The sequence below is a fragment of the Schistocerca nitens genome, chromosome 11 (genome assembly GCF_023898315.1).
Source record: "Schistocerca nitens isolate TAMUIC-IGC-003100 chromosome 11, iqSchNite1.1, whole genome shotgun sequence".
In the NCBI taxonomy this organism is placed as follows: Eukaryota; Metazoa; Arthropoda; class Insecta; order Orthoptera; family Acrididae; genus Schistocerca; species Schistocerca nitens.
In genome coordinates this window covers 133190778-133211684 of record NC_064624.1, presented here as the reverse complement: position 1 = coordinate 133211684, position 20907 = coordinate 133190778, and the positions used below count along the sequence as shown (strand labels likewise).

The window sequence follows — 20907 nt, the reverse complement described above, 5'->3', positions numbered from 1 at the left end:
ATTGCTACACCACGAAGATGACGTGCTACAGACGCGAAATTGAACCGACAGGAAGAAGATGCTGTGATATGCAAATGATTAGCTTTTTCAGAACATTCACACAAGGTTGGCAAAGGTGGCGACACATACAACGTGCTGACATGAGGAAAGTTTCCAACCGATTTCCCATACACAAACAGCAGTTGACCGGCGTTGCCTGGTGAAACGTTGTTGTTGATGCCTCGTGTAAGGAGCAGAAATGCGTACCATCACGTTTCCGACTTTGATAAAGGTCGGATTGTAGGCTATCGCAATTGCGGTTTATCATATCGCGCCATTGCTGCTCGCGTTGGTTGAGATCCAATGACTGTAAGCAGAATATGGAATCGGTGGGTTCAGGACCCAATGCGGAACGCCGTGCTGGATCCCAACGGCGAGATGACAGGCATCTTATCCGCATGGCTGTAACGGATCGTGCAGCCACGTCTCCAACCCTCAGTCAACAGATGCGGACGTTTGCAAGACAACAACCATCTGCGCGAACAGTTCGACAACGTTTGCAGCAGCACGGGCTAGCGAGTACTGACTTGACCCGGGGTCTAGCCATCTCCCCTCCACACTGTCTGAGCACTGTAGCTAGTGACCAATAAGGAGCCACCAGACGACTACCAATGAAAAAGTGCTGTGCATCAGGCGCGCGCGTGCGAAATTTTGTGTGTCACTACTCACTATTGTGTTTGTATCGAGGCCAACGAGCCCGTTGGCCTCGGTTTGTATGTGTATGCGTTTCCTGCGTCAGCGTGTCCTCCGTACTGTATTTTGGAAATGATTTCGTTCGAAGATAGTGTTGTGTACAAGCGAAAGGCTGAAGTATTTGTAAGTACCATATTTAGTATGAATTTTCTGCACTTAATGTTTTTTTTAAGCGTTGAAATTCATTGCTTTCAATGGAAATGCTGTCGGCGAACGAAAGGCAGAGTGAAATAGTTAATACTATTTCTCAAGTGGGTGTATTCTCTGCTTGCTTTTTGAAGCTATTAATCCCGACTGCTCACTTGACAGTTGTTATTGGCAACTTGGTAATGTTGGCTACTTAAGATTATAGAATTATGGGGATCAAATAAAACATGAAAGATAAGGGTATTGGTAGGGTAAAAATAAAATAAGCACGATCAGGTAATAATAGCTATTACTAGAGTACATTATGGAAGGAAATAAGATGAAGGTACAGCCAACTTGTTTACCTGATCAGAAATCCTCATTTAAAAATCTTGCTGTGGACTCCAGTAATTTAAATGGTGTGATAGTAAGCAGGAGATTTAATAACTGTATGAAACAGCGCGCGCAAATCATAATATAAAACAGCGGTATACCTATTTTGACAGATTTTCATTTCTCGGTACTGGAAAATTACCATTTAATACATGTTTCTGTACGAATTTGGTTTTTATGTTTCTTGTTACCCACATAGACTTTTAATGATCCTTTAAAAGAAGGCTTTTTTCGTAGGCCATTTTTTCTTTATGTTTCACATATATGTGAAACATGTATATGTGTAAGAAGTTTCATAATCAGCTAAAACTTATTAACATTGTGTACTGGAATTATAAAACACATTTGTATACTAAACTGTGAGTTGTTTTTTTCCATTGTTTGGAAAGGTGGAGGAAAAGTGGAGTAAACAGAAGGCAATCATATCTTGAGCAGCTGACTACGTACTAAGTTCAGATTAATTACAAATAGTGTTTGCTTTTTTTAAAAATTAGTAACTTTTTTGTTTACTCTCTGTATTTCAATTTGGAAATCATTAGACTGTCAGTAGTGTTGAATGCCTAGAAATTACATTAAACTGCAACCTTTAAGAGAAAGACACAGAGTATGCTGTGGTAGTTTAAAATTAATGCCAGGTGTAAATAAAAGCTGTTACTCAACTGTAATTTAAACATACCACTGGTATCTGAGAGTAATACTAAAAAGTTCTGAATACACAAAGATCTGTTCTCAGTAAAGATGAATATACTTGCTTGGCTACATGGGCCTTCCTGTAACTTCATTCAAGGTAAAACAGTTTGTTGCTGAGTTTGTTCAGGTACTACAGAAAGCATATTTACCAGTGAAAAGAAGTTTTGCCAGTAAGGATTGCTTTTCAGATTTTACCAAACACCCAGCTCTAATCACCCAGAAACTTCACAAATTTTAAATAATCTATAGGAGCACACCAACATGTCCATTTGTCTTTCCCTTAAGATTTGGAATTGGAACTATCAGACTGAAGTGTCTAGAAAAATTTGTTTAGGCCAAAATTATTAGTTTAAATACTGTTTGTAACATTAATGGACATAGTTAATATTTCCTCTGTATAAAAATCTACCCTTTTCCTCAAAGCTTATACTACATTAATTTGTTTGATATATATATGTCTAATAGACCATTATATGAATTCTTTTTATCTTGCCTCATACTTTTATTGTCCTGTCACCTGTGTAGGCACTTTCTTCAATTTAGTCACTAGGTCTTTTTTTGTGCCCCCCCCCCCCAAGTATTTTTTTCTTTTTTCAGTGAAATGTTTGTGTGAATATGAAACATTTTTAACCATATTCTGACGAGTACAAAAGCTTTTCACCCAAAATTTCGAAAGTTTAAATATTATTTTGTTTTTACCCCTCCCTACCCAAGGTAAAATGTGTACTTATTGGTGGTTTTTATGAAATTGTGGTCTGGTCTACCATGTGTCTACATACCTGCTGCACTTCTTATATCAAATGTATGTTACTGTAGGGAGGAAAATTCTGACATAATTTAAATGAAGCCAAGTACAGAAGTGATAGTAATACATGCACTTCTCTCTTAACAGGAAATTCTCCCGCAGTGGAAAACACGTGTGTTGGAGCTGCACAGAAATGATTGTAATGTGCAAGAAATTAAATCTTTAAACATCCTTGTTGATGTTAAATCAAGGGAGGAGTTTGGACAGTGGTTGGCTCAGTTTGAAAACATAACAAAAACAACTTATACAATAAGGTGCGCTGAACCTGCATCAGGAAAGTATGTTGTTTGCAAACAAAGGCTGGTCTGTCACCACAATACTCGCAGTATAAAAGTTCACGGTTCAGTGCAAAGGGCAACAAAAAACACTGACTGTCCATCAAAAATGACAGTGACAATTCACACTGTGCGTGATAGATACAGAGGTAAGTCTGTAGAGAAAGCAATGCTCTACAAGGAAATGCCGTGTGAGGTTAACTTGGTGTTGGGTCATAACCACAGTGTTGAGAGTGCTGCTGCTTTAAGATTTAGACAACCATCAAGTGATGTCAAAGAAAAATTAATATCCCTGTTTGAAAGAGGTCATTCACCAGCCACTGCTCTTGAGTCAATAAAGGTTGAAATTCAGCTGAATTGTTCAGATTACCCTTTAGTCCTTGCAGACAGAAGCAGGTGTCCTGATTACAACTTTTGCCACTATTTGTTCAACAAAGTTTTTAAGAAAAAGTATGGGCCAACAGACTTGAACAAAGAAGGAAAGCAGCTGTTACAACAGAGGTTAGAGGAATACAACAGCGAAGTTGGAGCTGTGTGTGCCAAGATGATTCAGTAAGATGATGATTATATAGTATGGTAAGAGTATATTTACAAATTTGTAGTCTGATGAAAACTTTATGCATATACATTTAGCTACTATTAATATTTGTATAATTGTTTTTCAGCATTTGCTCACCACTGATGCAAAAAGTCCATACTCGTGTAAAAGCTGCTTCCAAACTTGTATTTATGGATTCCACTGGTTCTCTGGATCATGACAGCAGCAGAGTGTTCGTTTTACTTACTCACAGTGAGTGTGGAGGTTTACCACTAGGAGTTCCGATTATGTCTTCAGAAAGCTGCGGAGTTATAGAAATGGGACTAGAGTTGCTGAAAGAGATAGTGGGGGAAAATATTTTGGGGGAAACATCAATGGCCCAAGTGTGTTTCTGACTGACGACAGCCATTCAGAACAAAATGCAATTAGAAGGTGCTTCCTAAACACAAAAGCTTTGTTGTGTATATTCCACGTCCTGCAGGCAGTGTGGCGCTGGCTTCTCAAAGCAAAAAATGCTATACCACAGCAAAAACAGTGAGAGTTCTTCCAGAATTTCAAAAAAATAATGTTTGCGCAAACAAAAAAAAAAAAAGGAAGCAGTGGTAAATTATAATGTAACAAGAGCGAACATCGGTGAAAATAATCAAAATTTATTGAAATACTTGGAAGGGTTTTGGGATAGGAGAGGACTGTGGACCCTTTCACGTCGGCGAGGTATGCTTGTAGAAGGGCACAACACAAATAATATAACTGGGGCCTTCACGAGAATTTTAAAGGACAGGATTTTTGAGAGGGTGCGTACCTTCAATGTGGTTCAGATGGTGGACTTTTTTCTCACAAAGGTGAATTTGTATTTTCAGAGGAGACTTCTTGATGCTGCTAATGGAGCAAGTCCTTAGTCTTTCTGTAGGCCTACAAAGGCTCCTTCACAGGAGATTCTAGCAAAAATCAGACAAGTCAATGAGGATGTTCTGCTCGTTCCCAGTGAAGAAAGGGAGAATCATTATTACATTGTTAATATGGCTGTTCTTGTTTGCACTTGTTGCCAAGGCAATACAGGGAAGTTCTGCAAACATATAGACTGGGGCACTACAGGGAGGTGACGGACAGTGACAGTGTACGTAGACTGTATTATTTTATTGCTACAGATGAGGAGCCTCCTGAAGGGTGGCTAGAGCCTCTGTATTGCTCTCAGAATGCAGGGGCTTCAAGTTCTTCGGAACGTTTGGAGCAAACGGACACAGGTTTGCTCTGTGAAAGCCAAGCAGAGATGCCAGAGACACTTCACACAGAGACAGTTCCAGACAATACAAATAATGATTTAATCGATGAGATAAAAGCTAGTCTCATAGATTTTTCAAATAAATCCCCTGAGGAAATGAGGAAAGGCCTTGAAGATATGTGCGAAAAATTGAGAAAGCTTAAAACGCCGTCTGCATGTGCATCTTATTTGGCAAATTTTGGTGAAGGTAAGTAAAACATACTTTTACATAAATGTTATGGCAAGTGATTCAATATTGTATGAATTCTAATTTTTGTTACAGGAAAATCTAGAAAAAATCGTGGTAACTATATTCCCGTTCAGTCCACTGCAATAAGCAGAAGAAAAAACAAGTTGGCAGGTCGCAGATGTCATCCGGGGGGAAGACAAAGACCACACTCTAAGCAAAGCGAGGAATTTGTAAAGACAGTAGAAATTTCTGAAATGGTAAGTATTACATTTCTAAAGTCATGTATGGCATTTTGAAATTTATCTAGCAACTTTCCTTTCCCCAAAGGGCATATTAAGGAATAAAGTAATTATTATTTATTTAACATTTTTAAGTTTGAGGGAGCACTGCTGGACATACAGTGCTATTGGCTAACTTGCATAAATTTAATACTGTGTGCTGATGGTGGCGTAAAGACCGAAACAATCCACAAAAGAAATAAGAAATTGCAACTGAAAACTGCCTCCAGACTGACCTCACATCCAGTATTGATAAAGGCTATGGCATGCAAGTTTCTGGCACCATCTTTAAAGTAATTCTTATTTTATCTGAAGGTAGCTCTGTTAGTATAATTAAAGGAAAAGAAAATACTTAATTATGATTTGATGTGACTGTCACGTGGAATAATTTGTAGACATTGCTATTGAAAAAACTGAAGTCACTCCACACCTTGAACTTGGTGTGGATAATTCCATTACACAGCAAGCCAGCTGAATGATACACTGCAAATCAGTCATAAAGTGTTTACACATTCTGTTTCATTCGGAAAAAAAAATTGATGTATGTACAGGATGTTCCCTTCTGTGCAAGCAGCATTGCATATTTCCATTGGCTTGTGACTTTCTCATGCAAATGTGAATGTTCAAACATAGTTCACAACACGTCTTGTTCCAAAGCAGTGGCATTAGTACATTATGGAATAATTGCTGATGGGTAAAAGTGCTCATATCTTGTGTTAACACAACTTCCTGATTGGCAGTTGCCTCAAGTTCCCCATTAGCTTAACATCTCAGTCCTGACTATAACACCATCTAGGCAGAAAAATTACATCTGGTATTATCACCCATATTAATATACTCACGTTCATACTGTTTGCTAATCTTGTTTAGATGTTACGTTATTAACATCATGGCATTTCGTTTCTTTGGTCCAGTATGTCTTGCATGTACAGTAAAATTCTCATTACATGACATCTAAATTGTAACAATTAACTAGGACTATATTTTTTGTTATTAGTTATCTAAGTGTTTTTTAAGGTGTGGCATATACATATTATGACTTTAAGTAGCTAATTACAATATAAAGATGTAAATACACACAAATGTGGAGCCACTTTGAGTTTCATTCCGTCATTGAATATTTCGGTACAGAAATGGATAAGAAAAGCCATGTTACATAAACATTTTTCCCCAACATTAACCCAGTATTAGTGCAACAAACTTAGTAATCCATAATTTAGAAATAAAGGTTTTCAGTAATGTTAATGTGGATTTTAATTTCTTTTCAGGCTACCTTTCCACCACCAGCTACGTAGTCATCCCAGTCAGCTCCAGACTTTTGAAGGTGCGCGACTGTTTACTGCAGCATAGTGTGTAGGATTTTCTTAATCTGAGATCCAACGTAATGGAACTATTAAGGGAATGATTGTAGTAAGTTTTTTCTTAAAGCTCAGGCCTAGCCTTACTGCTGAAATATATTAAGTTTTTTTGTTGTACCTCGGGTCTGACCCGATTATTCCCGGCAGGGTCAGGGATTTTCTCTGCCTCGTGATGACTGGGTGTTCTGTGATGTCCTTAGGTTAGTTAGGTTTAAGTAGTTCTGAGTTCTAGGGGACTGATGACCATAGATGTTAAGTCCTGTAGTGCTCAGAGCCATTTTCTAACCCGATTATTGAAATAAGTTTTTTGTTATAGCTCAGACAAAACTTACTATTGAAATATAGAAGTTCTTCTTTAAATTGGGATATCCCAACAATGTGGATACTTATTGTGTATGTTGCACAAGTTTTTGGGAAATGTGAATTATCTTTTCTTAAAATGTAAACTACATTTTATATTCTGCATATGACTCTTTTTTTTATTTACATCTGTTCCTTCAGGTTACATGTAGCTTATTTGATTTGTCATATTATGTCTGCTTTCTGAAGTAGTTCTGTCAGCTGATAATGAAAAATGTTTCCTGCATTTTAATATATAATGGCAATAATATACTGTAATATTGGCAGGAACGAACTGTTATTTTATTAATTGGTATTAAAACTTTATTTTAGAAGATTAAGTGAAGACATTTTGCAATGTTAATATAAGCATTACATTTAAATAGGAATTATGAACAGATTGCCCCGATTTACACCAAGGTTGGCATAAAGGAATTGCTTATGATGATAGCTTCCTCTGGCATGTAGAGTCTAAACAAAAATTTTCCATCTCAAATTAACTAAAAGGGAAGTAAATTATTTTTTTGCTGGGAGAACGCACTTTCAGGCAACCATCCTAAACTAAACAAAAAATGCATTAATGTTGTAAAAAACTTAATTTTTTCATTAAATGCCCAGCCAACTAGTCAGACTGCATGTCTTCATATCACAGTTTGTGACTTCATTCTGAAAATGAAAGGACAATGAATCTCTTTAAACTTTTATTTGAATAGCAGATAGAAAGCTGAACTAGGTAAGTGTACTCGCCATGAATGTTTACGTCCAGCTTTTGGTGACGCAATGTTCTGCTTCTGGTAAGTGAAGACAAAGGGGAAAAGCAAAGGAGTGTGGAAAAATTGTGAAATATGTGAGTAAGTAATAAGACAGAATCAGGGTCCAAAGAGACCTATGCATGTGTGGTAAACAACCTGCAGATGAGGGTTGGCATGAGTAGGTGGATGAAAGCCAGATTCTTGTAATTTAACTGGGTGTTTCAAATCACTGCCTAGTCTACAGAGAGCTATTAACTGGACAGGAGAGAGTAATGATTTGTTTAATTTTGTATATGTATTAATGTCCAACTGCATGCATCGATGACAAAGACTAAGAATATGGATATAGCACTGGGACACATTTACTAAATTCAAGAAACCAATTTAAGAAAGGTATTCACTATAATGATTACAATTTGTACATAACTGCCACAAAACAACACTGACAGTAAAACACGATTTGGGGTTATTCACATTACAGCATTTTAAAAAAATGATACTGTATTGCTATACAGACTGTTGTGTTATTTAAACTAATTGGGATTTCATGTAATGTACTGTAGTGTTTCTGTCCTAACCCATACCAAGCTCACTTAGACCTAGATGTCTGGTGCTCTTAAAGCCCCACTCAGTGCTGCCTTCAAATTGCCAGCAAGCTTATACATACATCTCTCACTGCCATTTGACTAGTGGAGTTATGTTCAACTTTAGTGGTATTACCATCAACAAAAATGCAGAGAATGCAATCATATGTCCAAATTAATTTGTGATTTGTTGCACATCACTACAATCTATATTGCAAAGTAATCCCTGGAACATATTACTAACGAACTGACAGGCTATTTAGTTCACAAGATAGTCCTTTAGGTCTTCAGCATAGTAAAATCTTGTTTTAATTGCTCTTTTCATAAAGATTGCCTATTAAGGACTAAAAACTGAACCATGTAATGTCTAAGTAACTTTGATTTTCTAATTTTGCAATTACACACACACACACACACACACACACACACACACACACACACACACACACACACAGAGAGAGAGAGAGAGAGAGAGAGAGAGAGAGAGAGAGAGAGAGAGAGAGAGAGAGAGAGACGCACACCACACATTTACGGATTGCATGCTGTTTGTGTGATCCGTATCTGAGGAGGAGATCATGCTCATCCACCACTGCCAGATATCAGCTTTCAGCTAAGTGACGCACTGTATTTCCTTTATGTATATACATATACAATCTTCAGTCATTATCTTGTGACATTAAGGTGCACAGGAAACAACAGTATGTATCACGAAAGAAACTGGAATGAGTTACAACAGGGCAGGTATGCCAGCTTGCCCAGGAAAATGCATTAACCATAACTAATATTATATCAGCTTCACTTTTAAGACTTACGCCTTACACCATTAAGTCTCGGTCATTGTCTTCCTAATGAAACTCCTCCACCACACTTGTCAAACAGGGTGCTTCAAGTTGTTGAGATATCTCACTTCAAAAAAACTTAGTAAAACATTTATCATAACCTAAATAGGTGTGTGTCACTCAGGGGACCATATTATACAAAGTCTTTTTCTTCACGAATGTTTCCCACAAACTATCATGCATGGAGGATAAATTCCATTCACTAACGATGGTACTAAGTAATCCCAAATAAAAATCCGAGCCAGCTGACAGAGAAATCAAATAAATGTCTCAAAGATGGTTAAAATTCATCACATAAAGACAAAGTGGCCCTAAACATAAAGAAAACTAACTGTACGAACTTCCATTCAAATAAAAACCATAGTGAGGTTTGACTAATAGTTAACAAAGATCGATTAAAACGTGTGAGAGTAAATTTGTGGGCATTAATGTGTTGCCAGCTGGAACAAGGAGAACATGTGAAAATTTTAGCAGAGCACATGTTACACTACTCTGAGAATTCTCAAAGTGATCTACTTTCTAAACAAACATTCAAACATCAGTTATGTGATAATATTTTAGGATACCAGAGCTTGGAATGTATAGATTGTCTTCAAGGCATACACAAACAGAAAAAAGCACTATTGCCCACAGAAAAATCTTTAACTGTATGGAGTAATACTAGACAAATTTTTCCAGATAGATGTAATTTTTAAATCTGAGACAATATGTGGAACAAGCAACTGAAAGTATATTTCCACATTTTCTGTTGTTCTTAAAATTATATGTAGTATAATACAGTTAAAACAAATATTAGGGCCCATTTTTAGATTCAAAGTTGAGGTAAAAATAGAAAGTGGAAGACAAAAGATGGACAGATGTAAAACCTCCATATCATTTAACAGCAATGGGGTATAAAAAAAGCTGACACCCAACACCTTAATCTGTACTGCACACTCAGTCTGGCATATTTATTTTTAAATCTGAAAGTTGTTACCATTTGAAAAGTCTTAGCCTATTTTGTTTTGCTAAGATCCAAGGTAACTGGTGTTATCGTAACATGTTTCTTTACACTTAAACTAATTTAGTAAAATTCTTTAATTTGTATAAAAATAACACAAGTAAGACTTTTGGACCCGTATGAATGTAGTTTTATGAGCTTAGCCTGAACTATTACATGAGCACATGTTATTTTCTGATTCGACTAAAAAAAATGTATTGAAGGTAAGTACATTCTACGCTTCTTTATAATGATTCCATCACAACACGCGTATAGTAAGCATATTTTACTGTGCCTTAAAAGCCTTTGAGGTCTGGTACTGGCAATTTACCTAATGTATCATGGCTGACTGTGCTACATTCAACTTCTATTGGGGCAAACAGATATATTAACAAACTGGAAGATTACTTCATTTGTTAATGTGTCCATGTTTCATCCTACGTGCATGAAAATGATGTACAGTCCTAGAAACAATTAAAGAGGAAAGAGTCAGTTAAATAGTAACATTTAATACTGTAAAAAGGTCATGAAAGAGCAATACACTAATTAGATGCTGCCATGGAATCATTTTTAGCAAAATTGGGATAAGATGTATTGTATTATATTCTACTCGTTTTTATCCAGGATAATGCCCCAAAAATCCCCATAGGTACTGTTGCATACTTACATATGTTGACCTCTCATACATATGTTGCGTGTGCTTTGGAAAAAAATTTTTTTTTGTGTAGGATGGATAGAAGCAGTAAAGAAAGACACCAACAAAATAGGTGTTACAGAAGAAATAATACGTGACAGGAATAACTTTAGGCCACCTATAGAAAACGCAAGCTATGAAGAAGATGCGCCAAAACCTCGACCCAAGAGAGTGTGGACAGATGAGCAGAGACGAGCAGTTGGCGAGAAAATGATGTAGTACTGGGAAGAACGGAAGAAAAAGAAACACCATAAGTCTTAAGTTGTATGCGGCCCATAACTGGCCAAATTCATAATAATAATAAAAAATGTATGAGTAATACACCAAAATACTGGTCAGCAGCTGTGAAACTCTATGTATGGTTTTATTGAGCCTTGGTCAGTCTTTTCTGAAGAGATTACTTTTGCACAGTAAAAAGTTGAGTCATAAGATCAAAACATCTGCAATACAAACGCAACTTCGAAAAATACTTTTTTAAATGGGCACCTAAAAAAAAGAAAGTAAATTTAAGACAACTTTGACCATATTTCATAAATGTCTGACAATAGAATGATGTTCTTACAGATCCAGATGTCTTAGTTTTCTCATAATAAACCAGCTCATAGCTCTGTGCCATAATGACGTGTCACACCACAACACCCTTATGTTGCGAGTGAAGGCGCACAGGTGGGATCAGACGCTTCCATTGACCTCTAGTTTCTTACAGTTTGCGGTTTCCTGGAATTAGGCTGGCATTCCTGATTATGGCACATGTTGTTACATAGTACTGATGAATATGTGGTTGTCCACAGGTATTTCAAATACTCATTTACAGTGCAGTAGCCCAAATTTTAGTTAATAAATTTGTTGTATACCTTTGACCAAATTTGTGGGAATCATTTACACCAATAATGTTCTGTGGCATCCTTTGCACTCTTATAGACTCAAAACTAGTAATCTATGTGTAATTTAAAAAATAAACACGTACCATTTAATTAATATTTCTCTGCGGACACATAAATTTTAAAAATTAATAAAAATACCGCAATAATTTGATTTTATGCGTTAGACATGGCTTGTGAAAGCCAGCAACGACTGTGGAAACAATGGCTTTGTTTATAAATAACTGCTACCACACGATTTTTACTTTTATTTATATTTTTCACGACGCGTTTCGAGAAATAATTCTCATTTTGAAGTGCATTGTTCTGTATACTATGCCATTTTTTCGTGGTGTTTGTGTGGGGTTCTGGTTCTTCTGTTGTCCTTAAATTCTTCTGTGGTCCAATTTTCTGAGCACAATACAGGCATACGTAAAAAAAAAATAACAAACGCACATATATGGTTACAAGCGAAAACACCACGAAAAAATGGCACAAGATGGTGAAGAATGCAATTGATAATGGTTATTATTTAGCACAACGATTCGTGCAAAATATAAAGAACAGAAAAAATTGTGACTGGTAGCTTAGTTATTTATAAACAAACTCTTAGCGCAACAAAATTTGTGATTTGTCACGTTTTCTTAAGCTGACAGTTTTATTGTTCTATAGTAGAATGATTATTATATTTCACTGTGTTAATACAAAATCAAGAGTAAATTACATTCAAGGTTTATAGTAACAACCACACCAAAAGCTTTACGTTCTACGCGATAAATCGACAGTTCTCCGATTTTACGGTGGATAATCATCACTAAGGCACAACATATTCGTACTTGTAATCTTAGCACACTATTCATAAAGAAGCACGTACAATTTCCGCGAAGAAATATAACTTTCACAGGAAAAAAAAACAAGTTTTCACAACTAAATATAAATATCCACGCCTTTGTATGTACTTTCCTACTAGGCTACAACAAACATCAGCTGTTCCCATCTTTTTTTTTTTTTTTTTTTTTTTTCCTTTATTGTAATTTTAAACACCTATACAGGCGGGCTGTCAGCAGCATAGTACGCTGCTCTTCAGCCTTAAGTGGAACAATAAACATGACAGAGAGGTGATATATACAATACAAAAAACGGCGGGCAAAAAATGGAGATTAAAAAAAAAACAATAAACAAGAAGCCGTTCACGTTGGACGAAAAAAAACACTAACACTTGGAGACACGGCGCACAAAACACGGAGAACGGCGACGGCACATGTGAACAGTTGAGTTGTAACTGCACGAAACACAAAATGAAGCACACACACTAAACACTGATGGCGATGATCTCCGGCGCGCAAATGTTCACTGAGCGTGTACGAGTCCGGGGACCTGCCAAGAGAGGAGGAGGAGGAGGAGGAAGGGGAAATGGGAGAGGGGAGAGCAGAGATGCCATGGGCAAAGGAGAGAGGGGGAGGGGAAGCCCGGGGGAGAGGGTAGGAGGGAGGGGGGAAAGGAAAGAGAAGGGAAGGGAAAGGGGGGGAGGGAGGGTGCCTAAAGGAAAGGACACAGGAGGTGGGGGGGGGGGGGAGGATCAAAGTTGATAGGAGGGGTAGATGCAGGGGAGGAGGACATCATCAGGGAGGGGGAGCTGGCGGAAGCCACCTTGGGAGAGGGTAAGGAGGGTTGAGAGATGGAGACCGGGTGGGACGTGGGAATACAGGCGCGGCAGCAGGCGGGGGTGGGTGAGTATCGGGGAGACGAGCGGGTGAGGAGGATCGAGTTTACGGGAGGTGTACAGGATCCGTATCCTTTCAAGGAAAAGGAGGAGGTGGGGGGAAGGGGAGGAGATCGTACAGGATCCGCGTAGGGGAGGGGAGACGGATGCGATAGGCGAGGCGGAGAGCATGGCGTTCAAGGATTTGGAGGGATTTATAAAAGGAAGGGGGGGCGGAGATCCAAGCCGGATGGGCATAACAAAGGATAGGGCGGATGAGGGATTTATAGGTGTGGAGGATGGTGGAGGGGTCCAGACCCCACGTGCGGCCGGAGAGGAGCTTGAGGAGACGGAGTCGGGAGCGTGCCTTGGCTTGGATTGTCCGGAGGTGGGGAGTCCAGGAGAGGCGACGGTCGAGGGTGACGCCAAGGTACTTAAGGGTGGGAGTGAGGGCGATAGGACGTCCATAGATGGTGATGTAGAAATCAAGGAGGCGGAAGGAAGGGCTGGTTTTGCCTACAATGATCGCCTGGGTTTTGGCTGTTCCCATCCCGGCAATACAGCTTTTATAAGGCGCTATCTGATTGGATACTCGGTTTCGCCCACTTCTGAACACTCATTGGTCGCTAGCTTGGTGCTCAGATGGAATGGTAGACCCCGGGTCAAGTCAGGAGTTGCGATACATTAACTGCTGCAGCGTGTTTAGCAGTGTTTACTGAAGGAGTACACTCAGCTCTCCATTGCACTGCTAAGACTAATCAGTGGCTGCAAAAGGAACATGTCGGATATTTTGCAACAAAAAATCTCAACAAATTAAAGCTAAATGAGTCGAAAAGCATTTGCTGCTGGGAGCACAATAGTTTTTTGCCTGCTATTCTTTATTAGTAGCGAAAGCAGATATCGCAGTTCTTGATGCGGTATCGAGTTTGAACACCTGTTTCGTAATTAGCATTAAATCGGTCCTATCCAACTGTTAGTAAGTCCAATATTAGGTCGCAAGTGCAGGGAAAAAGAAGTCGCTAATTTAAAGCTCTATATCAGCTTACCTCTTGTTCCTGTTACTTCGTAGTACGAAAATTCACCCAATGTCTCTTTTGTTATATGAAATGAAGCATTGCGCGGTACCCTAGTAAATAGAATTGACAAACGTGGCTTTATGATTAGGCATGCTTTATATCTTTGTCAGCCCTATCCCACAACATTTTTTCTGCAAATTCTTCATAGCATTAGGAGAATGATTACGAAAGTACAAGAGAATACAATTTGTTTCAAATGTGTTGAGGTAAAACTAGTCGTATGATCAAAAGTAGGCTGTAGGGAACTGTAACAACTGTACTCTTATTAGTATACTACAAATATTTGGCCAGGTTCCATCAGAAATAATGTTGTTGTTGTTGTTGTTGTGGTCTTCAGTCCTGAGACTGGTTTGATGCAGCTCTCCATGCTACTCTATCCTGTGCAAGCTTCTTCATCTCCCAGTACCTACTGCAACCTACATCCGTCTGAATCTGCTTAGTGTATTCATCTCTTGGTCTCCCTCTACGATTTTTACCCTCCACGCTGCCCTCCGAGGCTAAATTTGTGATCCCTTGATGTCTCAAAACATGTCCTACCAACCGATCCCTTCTTCTAGTCAAGTTGTGCCACAAACTTCTCTTCTCCCCAACTTATTCAATACCTCATTAGTTATGTGATCTACCCACCTTATCTTCAGCATTCTTTTGTAGCACCACATTTTGAAAGCTTCTATTCTCTTCTTGTCCAAACTATTTATTGTCCATGTTTCACTTCCATACATGGCTACACTCCATACAAATACTTTAAGAAAAGGCTTCCTGACATTTAAATCTATACTCGATGTTAACAAATTTCTCTTCTTCAGAAACGCTTTCGTTGCCATTGCCAGTCTACATTTTATATCCTCTCTATTTCGACCATCATCAGTTATTTTACTCCCTAAATAGCAAAACTCCTTTACTACTTTAAGTGTCTCATTTCCTAATCTAATTCCCTCAGCATCACCCAATTTAATTTGACTACATTCCATTATTCTCATTTTGCTTATGTTGATGTTCATCTTATATCCTCCTTTCAAGACGCTATCCATTCCATTCCATTCAACTGCTCTTCCAAGTCCTTTGCTGTCTCTGACAGAATTACAATGTCATCGGCAAACCTCAAAGTTTTTACTTCTTCTCCATGAATTTTAATACCTACTCCGAATTTTTCTTTTGTTTCCTTTACTGCTTGCTCAATACATACAGATTGAATAACATCGGGCAGAGGTTACAACCCTGTCTCACTCCTTTCCCAACCACTGCTTCCCTTTCATGCCCCACGACTCTTATAACTGCCATCTGGTTTCTGTACAAATTGTAAATAGCCTTTCGCTCCCTGTATTTTTACCCCTGCCACCTTCAGAATTTGAAAGAGAGTATTCCAGTTAACATTGTCAAAAGCTTTCTCTAAGTCTACAAATGCTAGAAATGTAGGTTTGCCTTTTCTTAATCTTTCTTCTAAGATAAGTCTTAAGGTTAGTATTGCCTCACGTGTCCCAACATTTCTACGGAATCCAAACTGATCTTCCCCGAGGTCCACTTCTACCAGTTTTTCCATTCGTCTGTAAAGAATTCGCGTTAGTATTTTGCAGCTGTGACTTATTAAACTGATAGTTCGGAAATTTTCACGTCTGTCAACACCTGCTTTCTTTGGGATTGGAATTATTATATTCTTCTTGAAGTCTGAGGGTACTTTGCCTGTCTCATACATCTTGCTCACCAGATGGTAGAGTTTTGTCAGGACTGGCTCTCCCAAGGCCGTCAGTAGTTCCAATGGAATGTTGTCTCCTCCGGGGGCCTAGTTTCGACTCAGGTCTTTCAGTGGTCTGTCAAACTCTTCACGCAGTATCTTATCTCCCATTTCATCTTCATCTACATCCTCTTCCATTTCCATAATATTGTCCTCAAGTACATCGCCCTTGTATAAACCCTCTATATACTCCTTCCACCTTTCTGCCTTCCCTTCTTTGCTTAGAACTGGGTTTCCATCGGAGCTCTTGATATTCATAGAAGTGGTTCTCTTCTCTCCAAAGGTCTCTTTAATTTTCCTGTAGGCAGTATCTATCTTACCCCTAGTGAGACAAGCCTCTACATCCTTACATTTGTCCTCTAGCCATCCCTGCTTAGGCATTTTGCACTTCCTGTCGAACTCATTTTTGAGACGTTTGTATTCCTTTTTGCCTGCTTCATTTACTGCATTTTTATATTTTCTCCTTTCGTCAATTAAATTGAAATATTTCTTCTGTTACCCATGGATTTCTACTAGCCCTCGTCTTTCTACCTACTTGATCCTCTGCTGCCTTCAGTATTTCATTCCTCAAAGCTACCCATTTTTCTTCTACTGTATTTCTTTCCCCCATTCCTGTCAGTTGTTCCCTTATGTTGTCCCTGAAACTCTGTACTACCTCTGGTTCTTTCAGTTTATTCAGGTCCCATCTCCTTAAATTCCCACCTTTTTGCAGTTTCTTCAGTTTCAATCTGCAGTTCATAACCCACAGATTGTGGTCCGAATCCGCATCTGCCCCTGGAAATGTCTAACAATTTAAAACCTGGTTCCTAAATCTCTGTCTTACCATTATATAATCTATCTGATACCTTCTAGTATCTCCAGGATTCTTCCATGTATACAACCTTCTTTTATGATTCTTGAACCAAGTGTTAGTAAAATTCTACAAGGCTGCTTCCTCTTTATTTCCTTCCTCCCAATCCATATTCACCTACTATGTTTCCTTCTCTCCCTTTTCCTACTGACGAATTCCAGTCACCCATGACTATTAAATTTTCGTCTCCCTTCACTACTTGAATAATTTCTTTTATCTCGTCATACATTTAATCTATTTCTTCATCATCTGCAGAGCTAGTTGGCATATAAACTTGTACTACTGTAGTAGGCATGGACTTTGTGTCTATCTTGGCCACAATAATGCGTTCACTATGCTGTTTGTAGTAGCTAACCCGCACTCCTATTTTTTTATTCATTATTAAACCTACTCCTGCATTACCCCTATTTGATTTTGTATTTATAACCCTGTAATCACCTGACCAAAAGTCTTGTTCCTCCTGCCACCGAACTTCACTAATTCCCACTATATCTAACTTTAACCTATCCATTTTCATTTTTAAATTTTCTAACCTACCTGCCCGATTAATGGATCTGACATTCGACGCTCCGATCCGTAGAACGCCATTTTTCTTTCTCCTGATAAAGACGTCCTCTTGGGTAGTCCCCGCCCAGAGATCCGAATGGGGGACTATTTTACCTCCGGAATATTTTACCCAAGAGGACGCCATCATCATTTAATCATACAGTAAAGCTGCATGACCTCGGGAAAAATTACGGCTGTAGTTTCCCCTTGCTTTCAGCCGTTCGCAGTACCAGCACAGCAAGGCCGTTTTGGTTAATGTTACAAGGCCAGATCAGTCAATCATCCAGACTGTTGCCCCTGCAACTACTGAAAAGGCTGCTGCCCCTCTTCAGGAACCACACGTTTGTCTGGCCTCTCAACAGATACCCCTATGTTGTCGTTGCACCTACGGTATGGCCATCTGTATCGCTGAGGCACGCAAGCCTCCCCACCAACGGCAAGGTCAATGGTTCATGGGGGGGATCAGAAATAGTAGTCTGCCAGTAACGTCAATATTCACTGAATATAAGGTTGTAGGTTCGGTACGTGCACCGTGCATAATTTTTTTTTACATTATAATGTGTTGAACAAAAACAATTTATTGTCGTGAGCATCCTAAATATACATTTAAACCATACTCTACAGTCAACCAGGTCAAATTTTTTTACCAGTCATAACTTTGTACAATACCACTCACTATTTTTCGTTGTATCTGCTAACAGAGGCAGTTTTGTCTCTAAGATTTCTATTTTGTAATTAGATTACCTTTAAAACGTCCTATTACCTCTTCTGACTTTTCTTTGCTGTTCAGATGGATTGGAAACTAAGTAACAGAAATGTAAAATAAGACAAAAGACCAGAAATGAATGAAATTAACTGAATGGTTAAATCAAGTTCCTGCAACCTTTCCCATTGGGACCAAGATAAACGCAAAAACAATGAAATGTGTAAGAACTCAAGCTGCAGTGTTCAGACACACAAACTGAAATAATGAGCCTGGAGATGCTCCAGATAGTAGCATGAAATCAGCTGAATTAGGTGTAAACAGCAGCCTCACAGGGAACTTATAAACGTCATGTCTGTCACTACCAATAAGGGAACATGGTTCTAGGCTTGTTGATAGAATTCTTCACTAAATTTACATTTATCTTTGAGTATGGCTTTCACATAAATATGTCATTACACTGTATGAAGGTAAATCATACGCTGGAAATGTCACTGTAGCAGATACGTAATGCAAGTATATCTCATTTAAAATAAGTTGCAAATGCAGGATCAAGAAAGGGGAAAAGAAATAGGTTTTGGCTTCAAAGCTAAGGTGGAGTCTTGTACTGTAAAGACAGTGTATTAACAGAAAAGCTGAATCTCGCCCAATACCTGTTAACAGAAAGGGGCGTGGTCCATAATAGCAGTGAACATCTACGCTAAATAAGTGAAAATGTTTGACGGAATGTATTTAATATATGGTATTACTGAAAGTGTTGTTCTACTTTGAAGCCAATGTGTGCACTATTATTTGTAATACGTGTTATCAAAAATATCCTTAACGAATGTGTTATTTTTACATTTACAACCCCTTAGCCTAAAAACTGTTAATAACATCTTTAAATTTCAAAGTAAACCTGCATTACTGAAATAGAACAATTTATTTAGGCTACTTATTAACCACCGATTTACTTTTGGAATGGCTTAAAATTACCCAGAGTATTTTATGTAGGTAAAATAATGTGTTGTCCAAGACTGACATAAACTTAGCCAGAATAGCAGAGCAACTTTATCAGTATAAATATTAAAATATTACAGCAAACAGTCAATTTGTCTATATTTTTACTATAAAAAATGCTCAGTAACTGTAACTACAACATGTGTTGCAACAAGTAACATATTTTGTGGGCAGTATTTTCAAAAAATGGTCTAAAGTGGGGCAAAGTTCCCCCAGTTGACTGCATTTCCATTCACATATTACCGGTCTTCAACATAAAATGCTAAATTTTGATAATAAATAAAAATAGCTGTTACAATACAAAATATGCATGACATTTACTTGTAATGACATTTACTTTTTACCTTGTTTGGAAACAAGTATTCTTCAGCAGATTTTGCATATGTGCTATTTCATTCTGAACTAGAAAAGAGTATAGAGTACAAGCTAATGTTCTTACTGAGTGAATGTATACTTTTGTCCTCTCTACAATATTATATAAAATATGGGTACATTGTATGTATAAAAAGCTATTAAAATCCAGAGAAAAATATAAACGACATAAATGAAACACAAGGAAGACACAAAGTTGGTGGCAAAGCACAGAAGTCAAATATGTACACAGGTCAGAAGGGTGAAGTTTTTATTTATATATGCCTCAATCTGAAACCTGGAGAGCAACATAGTTTACTTGCAAATAATATATGATATAATAAAAATACTCCATACTCAGCAAGAAACATAGAACAAAAATTTATAAAAATCACTGTGATTTAAACAAAAATGAGACCACTTGAAGAGAAATTGGCAACCAAATGAAGTTTGGATGTCAATTTTTCAAATCATTTACTAAAGAATGATTTTGGAAATCACAGTTTCTGCAGTAACTTTCTCATGGCCTGCTTCTACTGCCTTGTGTCACTACACCCTGGTATCTTTTATTTCCCTCCCTTGGAACCAGATGAATTCTTGTTGCCAGGAAACTGTGAATTATTTTCTCCTGAGCACTGTGGCAGGCTGGGAAAACTACTTTCTCCTTCACTGATGCAGGCACGGCAGTGGCTACATCAGAGAGCAACAATTCACCTGAGAGTAATTTCTTCTTGTTGCTTCTCAAACACATCTCTGCCTTTTGCAACACACTGAAAACCTCACTTGATGGCTCAATAAGTGAGGTATCTGTGAAGGACTTCAGATGTAAAAGCACGTTCAGACAGGTACAGAGATTTTCTTTGCACAGTGTGACCACACAAATAGTATTGAAACTGCTGCTCTTCATCACACACAGTGTTACAAAGTGGCTCACCAACTTCCTCAGCACACACATCCCCATCTTCACTTACAGATTCCCCCAGTAGTTCTGCCTGCAAACTACTGCCTTCATTTCATTATTATCAGTGACAGTATTAAAGAACTGAGAGAGTAATAACCCTCAGTGACGATTTTACTTCTCGTAGTGTTGGTACTGGATTTTTGAAGTGGGGCATTGCTAACAGATTTTCCAAGGTATCTTGTGTATATCTACTTATTAGCAAAAATTTAAATTTCTTCTCATTCAGGAATGTGTTCTGCAATTCCAAAATACCTCCAGCTGTCAAAACTACACCACACTGAACTGGTTTCCAGG

The 20907-nt window shown here is 38.1% G+C and overlaps 2 protein-coding genes across 7 annotated transcripts in view; both read left to right on the top strand.

Annotated features, from left to right (window-relative positions):
• The first annotated feature begins 754 nt into the window (after positions 1–754).
• Positions 755–4240, top strand: LOC126213072 (uncharacterized). 2 transcript variants are annotated; one of them, XM_049940661.1, is made up of 3 exons: positions 755–855; positions 2834–3597; positions 3687–4240. In XM_049940661.1, the coding sequence occupies exons 1-2, from the start codon at positions 805–807 to the stop codon at positions 3575–3577; spliced, it is 795 nt and encodes a 264-aa protein (XP_049796618.1). In that variant the 5' UTR covers positions 755–804; the 3' UTR covers positions 3578–3597; positions 3687–4240. The 2 variants fall into 2 exon arrangements, with proteins under 2 accessions (XP_049796618.1, XP_049796616.1); XM_049940659.1 differs by having other exon boundaries at positions 2834–4240.
• Positions 3344–20907, top strand: part of LOC126213074 (uncharacterized) — a 71937-nt gene continuing 54373 nt past the window's right edge. For 2 of the 5 annotated variants that reach the window (XR_007541065.1, XM_049940663.1), the window contains exons 1-2: positions 4941–5028; positions 5104–5267. Coding sequence is in view for 2 of the 5 variants with exons in the window: in XM_049940663.1 (XP_049796620.1) it covers positions 4959–5028; positions 5104–5267 (234 nt within the window). In the remaining 3 variants the exon portion in view is untranslated. Of the gene's footprint in view, positions 3418–4940; positions 5029–5103; positions 5268–6556; positions 6882–20907 lie in introns of those variants that run through there. The other 3 variants (XR_007541064.1, XM_049940662.1, XM_049940664.1) reach the window with 2 other exon arrangements.

Excerpts from the sequence above, each read along its gene's own strand:
- LOC126213072 (XM_049940661.1), top strand. The coding sequence starts at position 805 with ATGATTTCGTTCGAAGATAGTGTTGTGTACAAGCGAAAGGCTGAAGTA. Across the intron at positions 856-2,833 it reads AGCGAAAGGCTGAAGTATTT|GAAATTCTCCCGCAGTGGAA; the intron begins GTAAGTACCATA and ends CTCTCTTAACAG.